The 7,286-nt window shown below is 40.7% G+C and overlaps 1 protein-coding gene across 1 annotated transcript in view; it reads left to right on the top strand.

Annotated features, from left to right (window-relative positions):
* TBXT (T-box transcription factor T) overlaps nt 1-7,081 on the top strand; it is a 15,989-nt gene extending 8,908 nt beyond the window's left edge. Inside the window, exons 2-6 of the mRNA XM_026844564.1 lie at nt 354-415; nt 509-570; nt 1,513-1,689; nt 3,181-3,313; nt 5,179-7,081. Of these exons, the coding sequence (XP_026700365.1) occupies nt 354-415; nt 509-570; nt 1,513-1,689; nt 3,181-3,313; nt 5,179-5,446 (702 nt within the window). The 3' untranslated portion in view covers nt 5,447-7,081. The remainder of the gene's footprint in view (nt 1-353; nt 416-508; nt 571-1,512; nt 1,690-3,180; nt 3,314-5,178) is intronic.
* Nucleotides 7,082-7,286: the final 205 nt, after the last annotated feature.

Genomic DNA, 7,286 nt, shown 5'->3' with positions numbered 1-7,286 from the left:
TTTTTTTTTTTTTTTTTTTTTTAATGCCCATTCTGCTCTGGCTTGAAATGTGAAGCTTTTTAGAACTCTCTAGTGTACTACCTTTCCTATCTGTTTCCTTAGCTGATCAATAAACCCAGGCAATTAGGTCTCTTAGAATTTGGCAGAGGGACTACTTCCTAGCCCTCTGCTAATACTTCAGACCTTAGGGGCTGTTAATTGGTGTCCATAGGTTGGTATTATGGGCCTAATCCTCTTTCTTCAAAAATCTGTGATTTCACTAACTTCAGTGGGTAGTCCTAGTTCAAATCCTAATATCTGTATGATAATGAATGGTGATACTTGCAAATAAAGATATTTGTTGTTGTTTTTAGATCACAGCTTTAAAAATTAAATACAATCCATTTGCAAAGGCATTTCTTGATGCAAAAGAAAGGTGAGACCTCTTAACTCAATTCTAAAGTGTGGATTTTTTACATAGACTTGTAAAAGCATATTCTCAACTAACACAACACGGATTCTTTTATAGAAGTGATCACAAAGACATGATGGAGGAAGTGGGAGACAACCAGCAGTCTGGGTATTCGCAGTGTACGTTTCCTTTCATTGTGCATCATGAACATAACTTTGATTTCTTCCATCTCACCTGTTAAGCAAAACTTTGAGAGCAGTATTTGCTGGCTGGCTTGTTAATTCATAGGGAGAGTAATATCACCAGTCCTTATGACTGTGGGTCATGCAGGTTTATGATTGTATAAACATTAGCATCTCTGTGTGTGTGGTTAAAAGACTTCTGTATTACATTCAAAAACTTTTCATAGAAACTTGCAGTTACCTTCATGTCCAAAAAGACAGTCGCCTTTGTATACAAGAACAGCAATATTCATATGGATATGGAGACAAAAGTTTGTTTAAAAATACAGCAAAAAATAATTGAAATGGTACTTATGTTTTAAGTACTTTAAGAAAATTAGGGGCATCTGCTTAAAAAGTTTTTTTTCAGATGAATGAAAAGCATTAGTGTGTTAATTATTTCTGTTTTAACAGATTATTGCCAAAATATGTCTGCAGCCTATAAAGGGGAAGAGGTTGAGTTTCAGTACAAATTGTTTTGTTTCGGTGAAAATACTTAATTTTTAAGAGTTTGTCTGAGCAGTTTGATTTGATTGATTTGATTGAGACCCTCAAAGAGCAATTTAAATCTGAAGATTGCACTAAAAATTACCGAGCACACACTAGCTACATAAGGGAGGGTTTAACCATTTCCATGTTTCCTTACTGTGATTGTAATTAGATGGTAATTTTAAACATGTTAGCTTGACCTGGGGCCTTTTCTAAGCTGTTGTCTAATTTTCCTTCATAAGATCATTTAAGAAAGTTGTAAAGATCCAGGTTTTTCAGCCATGTTGAAACTCCATTTCCTTTCCCGAGTGTGCATTTCCTTGCTGATCAATTATTTATCTCATTGCTGTGATTCTTTCACTGCCTGGCTGCATTATGTACCCATCTGACAAACCCCTTGCTTCCCCACAGTAGGTAGTTGGCTCATTCCCGGGACTGGGACCCTGTGCCCACCTGCCAATCCTCACCCTCAGTTCGGAGCCCCCCTGTCGCTCTCCCCTGCTCACAGCTGTGAAAGGTACTCATCGCTGAGGAACCACCGTCCTGCCCCCTACCCCAACCCCTACGCCCATAGGAACAACTCACCAAGTAAGTCTGACTGTTGCAGCTCTGTAAAAAGATGGGAAATGAGCCGAATGCTGCGAGATTTGTGGTGGGCTTCTTGACTGAGGTCACTGTCTAGCACACAGGGCTTGAGGCCAGCATGGCAAAGAAATAGGGACGATGAGTACGTGTCCCCAGTCTCTTTACGATGGAAAAACTGAGGGTGTGAACTGCCTCCTTCTAATTGATTAGATTATATTGTGCTGGCTTTGCCTTGTGCTCTTGAATTCTTTTAACCCGTAATCTTAAATTTACTTTGACTTTTTTTAAGTTTGAAATTGAAGGTTTTAATAATTAGTTATAGTTAATACAACGAAATGAAGAAGTATATTTCTGGTTCTATTAGTTTCACTTGTTAACACATAATATTTGAGGGCCTGATTCTGTCAGTTTGGCTTGCCTGGTGCTGTAGTTAACAGGAGTGCATTAGTTAGTGCATTGAGTGGTTCTCAATGTGTCACAACTGGATACACAGAAACAGTGTGGAGCTGAATAAACTTTAAAGCTATTTAAATGTTGTGCTCAGAAATAGCCAAATAACTTAAGGCTTGGTGCCTTAAGCCGTGAGTACTTAAGGGAGAGGAAAGAAGGGCATTTTTAACAGTGATCTTTAATATTTAAAAAAATCCCTCCCCCCTTTCTTCTGCCAAAAGCCTATTAACAATTTTTTCCCTTCAGCCTATATGTATATTGAAGGCTCCCATTTAAAAAAAAAAAAAAAAAAAAAAAAGCTTCTAGATGCAGCCTGACCAATCTTGTCTGTAACTTTGTAGCTCATTTTAAAGTGGAAAACAAGCTTTCTGTGGACTTTTCTTGCATCTTGTAAGTTTTATGCAAGTTTTGTGACTTGAAACAGAATAAAAGAACAAAACACCTCCGGTGTTCATTCTTGTTCCCTGCTCCTTGGCAAGGAACCTCTTCTCCTTCCCTCCACCAGCTGCCACAGCAACTTCTTTCTCGCTATGGATGGCTGTATAGGATTCCCGTTGTAGCTTCCTAGTGTCTCTGCCGTGTTGGGCAGCCAGTGTTGGTCACAAGCTGCCTAGTTTAAGCCACAGTCCAATCACTCCTGGTGGTGCCTAAGGGAGACTTCAGAGCTCATGGTGGCAATGCTCAGCTCAAAACTGGGGTGTGTGATCCAGTAATATGCTTGTTATCCAGGGCTGCCAGACTGTTACTGCCAGTGTAGATGATGGAGGTAAAGAAGGTGCCCTGGAAGAGGGATTAATATAGTGTAAGTAAGGAGCCCATCTCCTCCCACCGACCAAATAAGAAAGCATGTGCTGAGTTAGCAGGTGGTTTGAAGACAGCTGAAGACAGTGGTAGATGACTTAATTTTCCTGCATGTGTGTAATTTTGTTTGGATTTTTTGCCAGGCAGTAATGGGGGGAGTGTGGTTTAGAGCCATGCATTGCACTTGAATACAAGATCATTATTTGACCTGAGTCTAGTGTAAGTGCTTGCTTGTTTTCTCAGCAGCCTATGCCGATAACTCCTCTGCCTGCCTTTCCATGCTGCAATCCCATGACAACTGGTCTTCCCTAGGAGTTCCCACACACACGGCAATGCTGCCCATGAGTCACAGCACCGGCACAGCTACCAGCTCCAGGTAGGAGTTCATCCCTCAGCAGCCCTCAACTCAGTGTATTGATACTTTCTAGGAGAAGAAAGCTGAAAAAGGAGGTGAAGAGTCACCAGCAAATTAGAAATCCTTATGGCCACGTGTAAATCATTAGCTCTTGGAGGGGAAGGGCACTAAGAAGGACTATTCACAAGGAAAACAGATTGAAGAAACAGATAATATTTTTTTTTTTTAATATTTTGGTTTTGGAATTGTAGATACTTGTGACAGCAATATTGGTAGATTAAGGATTGCAAATCACTTAAACACCTACCCATTGAATTTAAGGATGTTCTTTTAAGCTTAATCTATTTTAAGCAAAATGGTGTTTAAAAAGTTTATTTTTGATCTGTTTCTTCTTAGCCAGTCACTGCTTTCCCAGCCATCTCCACAAACCGTCATTCTGCTGCAAACAAAGGGGCAGTGAACTCTAGGGTAGAGAAGGAGCAAGTGTTTGGGGAAAAACTCTCTGCTTAAGCATTGCCATACAAGCCAACATAGCATGGGATTATACTTGTGGTGAAAGCCTTTGCCATTTTGTGATCGTATAAATGTATTTTTTCTCCTCTTCTTATTTTATCTTAAACTTTTGGATCCTTTAGCAGAGATTTAACTTACAGTCAGTCCCTTGGTGCTAAACCTGAAAATTCAGAGATGTAGATAAGGTGGTAAAATCTTTGCTATTAACCACAGAGGGTTGAGGTTTGGGCGTCTTTCTCAGAAATGCGGACCTACCACTCTGTGGAAAGCATTTTTATCTGAACCATGCACATGGACACTTAGCTGTTAATCAAAGTATATACTACTACCCAGTGTAAGGTAACTGTATTGCTGAACATGAGTTTTAGTCCTGAACATATGTTAATAAGTAAATGGGTCCTCCTAGCACTTCTTTCTATGTCTGACCCCCAGGATACTTATTTTGAAAGTTACGAAGTCCACTAACTTTAAGTTGCTACACTGAGTTGTCCAGTAGATAAAACCAGTAGAACTGGAACTGTGGGACTTCAAGAAAGGCCCTTCTGCCACCCCTTTTGTCTAAACCCCCTGTCTGTAAAGTAAGAATACATTTACCTTTCCTGTTAAACTGCTTGGGGTCAATAGGTTGAAAGTGTTCTGCAGTGGTATATAGCAGGACTGAACTTTTTCTCGTAGTGTTCCTCTTGAATCACCTTGTTTCTGTCAGTACGTGTGTGTGTGTGTGTGTGTGTGTGTGTACACACTCAGAGGGGAGAGAGTGCAGAGGCTGTTCTGTCCTGACGAGGGTTTTTTTCTTTTCAAGTAGCCCTTTCTGTAGTATCCGTGCAATGTGCAGCCATCAATCTGGCTCTTCCCCTTCTAACATGAGATGATGAATAAGGAGGGCTGAACTGCTGTGTAGAGGCATCCCTCCCTCTCTGACTACAGAGGCACTCAAGGGGGGTTAGGGCTCTGACAGACTTGTGGCAATGGATTCCAGCCTGCCTGGGTCCAACAGCTGCTGTGTCCGGCCACCTCTACCAGGTCCCTTTCCCCTGAGGCAAGGGTATGGCATGGCTCAGGAATCAGGTCTCAAACCTCTGCATTCCTCAGCCAGCCTGTTCATTCCTCAGCTTGGCTTTAAACTTGCTAGTATACGTAGTGCTGGAACCTGCTGTTGGAGAACAGGGAGGTTAGATTTATTGGTGGGGTGCCATGAACACAAATCCTGCCTGAGGGTCCTTCCTACCTCACAGTGGCTGGGAACTTCCTAAAGGAATCCACCGTCTTCATCAAGTGGACCCAGCCTGGCAGCTGTATTATGACCCGAGCAACTGTCAGCAGGCACTAGAGTCACTAATAACTTGTTTTATTTATCACTTTCCCTCTTTCAGTCAGTATCCTAACTTATGGTCTGTGAGCAACAGCACCATCACACCGGTGTCTCAGTCAAGCGGGATGTCCAATGGCCTGAGCTCCCAGTTCTTACGCGGCTCTCCAGCGCACTACACTGCCCTTCCGCACCCGGCCACGGCCACCTCCTCCGCCTCCCCCCTGTACGACGGCGGGGCACCCACGGACCTGCCCGACAGCCAGTATGATGCCTCTGCACATGCCAGGCTAGCATCCACGTGGACACCTGTCACCCCCCCTTCCATGTAAACCCACACCCTTTTACTAGAAGACAGACTTTTTAGCTACTGAATTACTCTAAATGCTTAATCCTCAAGGAAGAGAAAAAGGAAATGTGAAGTAGATTACAAAGCATCTGCACTGCTTTGCATAGAGCATCTACATCATACCTCTTATGGCGAACAGTGCATCGTTAACTTCATGTAGAGTTTACAAACCTGGTGAGCGTGCAATTCTGAGAGCAGATTCACTGCTTCTAATATTTTTTCTTTTTTTTTTTCTTTTAAGTTTGATAGACCTAAGTTTTAAGATTTTTACTTAGATTCCAAATTTCTCAGTGTTCTGATACACTTGGACCTGAAGTTTGGCATCGTTCTTGAGTAAGTTACTCCTAACTGTTTTTCAGTCAATTTTTTTAATGACAAACTTAGCTATAGTTATGAGAAAACTTTTATTAACCATCTAGTTAGAAGCATTCTGAAATATGCACAAATGTAGCTGAGGAGTGAAGTTTTTGGAAAATCATGTGCACTAACACGTATTTGCCTCACAAATACGTTGTGTTTTTAACTGTTTGCTTATTTCCTTGCTGCTGAATTAATGTCGAGACAATCTGCAAAAACTATATTCTTCCTAATAAACGCAGTATTAATGTTTGGTCTAAATCATTTTACCCAGAAAGACTCCTTTTAGAGGTAAGTTTTGCTGTTTGATCGTATAGATTTCAAATACCTCTCAGCTTAGCTAAACATCTCATTTCAAATAGCCAGTGTCTAATAAGGAGCCCTATCCAAAACCTTTTCAAGCCATTGGGTTTTTTTATGGTCTCTGGCTCAAGCCTTAAGGGAGGGAATTCAACATCTGGAGAATCATTCTAATTTATTTTATTTCAATATTGTACTCTGTCAATCTATATTTATTATTTGGTAAGTTACAACTTTATTTTCTACATGTTAAGATATGTAAATAATCCCTCAACCTACGATGTACTCTTAAGACAATCATACATGGGATATGTCACCCAATGGCACATTGAATAGCATGGATGTAAGTAGTTAACTTATTGTAAGAGGGAAAGCTATAGTTGCCAATAATTTTGGGGAAAAGTGCAGATATATAAGCTTAAAATACATCGACTGCTTGACTTGCTGAAAAGATCAGGTCTTGATAAAATATTTCCTTCAGGACTGATATTAAGTAATATGATCTAAATTTCTAATGTAGGCTAACCCAAAACAATGGCTCAAGGTGTGCTCTGGGACATGTCTCTCCCACTAACTCTGACAGGTACATATCCCGAGGAAAGTGAATTGTTTTGCATAAGCCATAAGATAACTTTTCTAATGAAGTGCCTAATATAGGGAAGCAAAATTCTATATCAGGGAATTCGTTAAATGACTCATCGATGTGTGCTCATGTGCTACACTGGCAGCTTTAAGATGAAAAGGCAAATATGTGCCACCATTTTGGTCTCTTTGGCACCCTATGGGCAGGTCCCTGCACCTAGAAAGACATTAGCGGGGCTTTCTCCCTGCAGAAGAATTTGTGTGCAACTGCAGGCTGCAGTCTCCCGGAGGTACTCCAGCAGGAGACAGCACCAGAAGCAGATCGCTGCATGACTGCGCTCTCTGTCAATATGTAAATACTGATCTAAGCGCTCCTATTTTATTGTGAAGGTAAATTGTGTAAATGATGTAAGTGATGATTATTTAGACAATTTTGTAGAAATTAGGAACATATTTCTTTGTGAGGTTTTTTTACTTGTATTTTGGAAGTATAATTTAAATTGAGGAAAAAAAAAGAGTAAAGATTCTTAAATAAACTCAGTGCTTAATTTTCAGTTTGTGGGGGTGGTGGGAAAGGTTAAACA

The sequence above is a fragment of the Athene cunicularia genome (assembly GCF_003259725.1).
Source record: "Athene cunicularia isolate RWA chromosome 3 unlocalized genomic scaffold, athCun1 chr3_part1, whole genome shotgun sequence".
Taxonomy (NCBI): Eukaryota; Metazoa; Chordata; class Aves; order Strigiformes; family Strigidae; genus Athene; species Athene cunicularia.
Note: the sequence above shows the minus strand (reverse complement) of the source record. Positions and strands in the feature narration are given on the sequence as shown.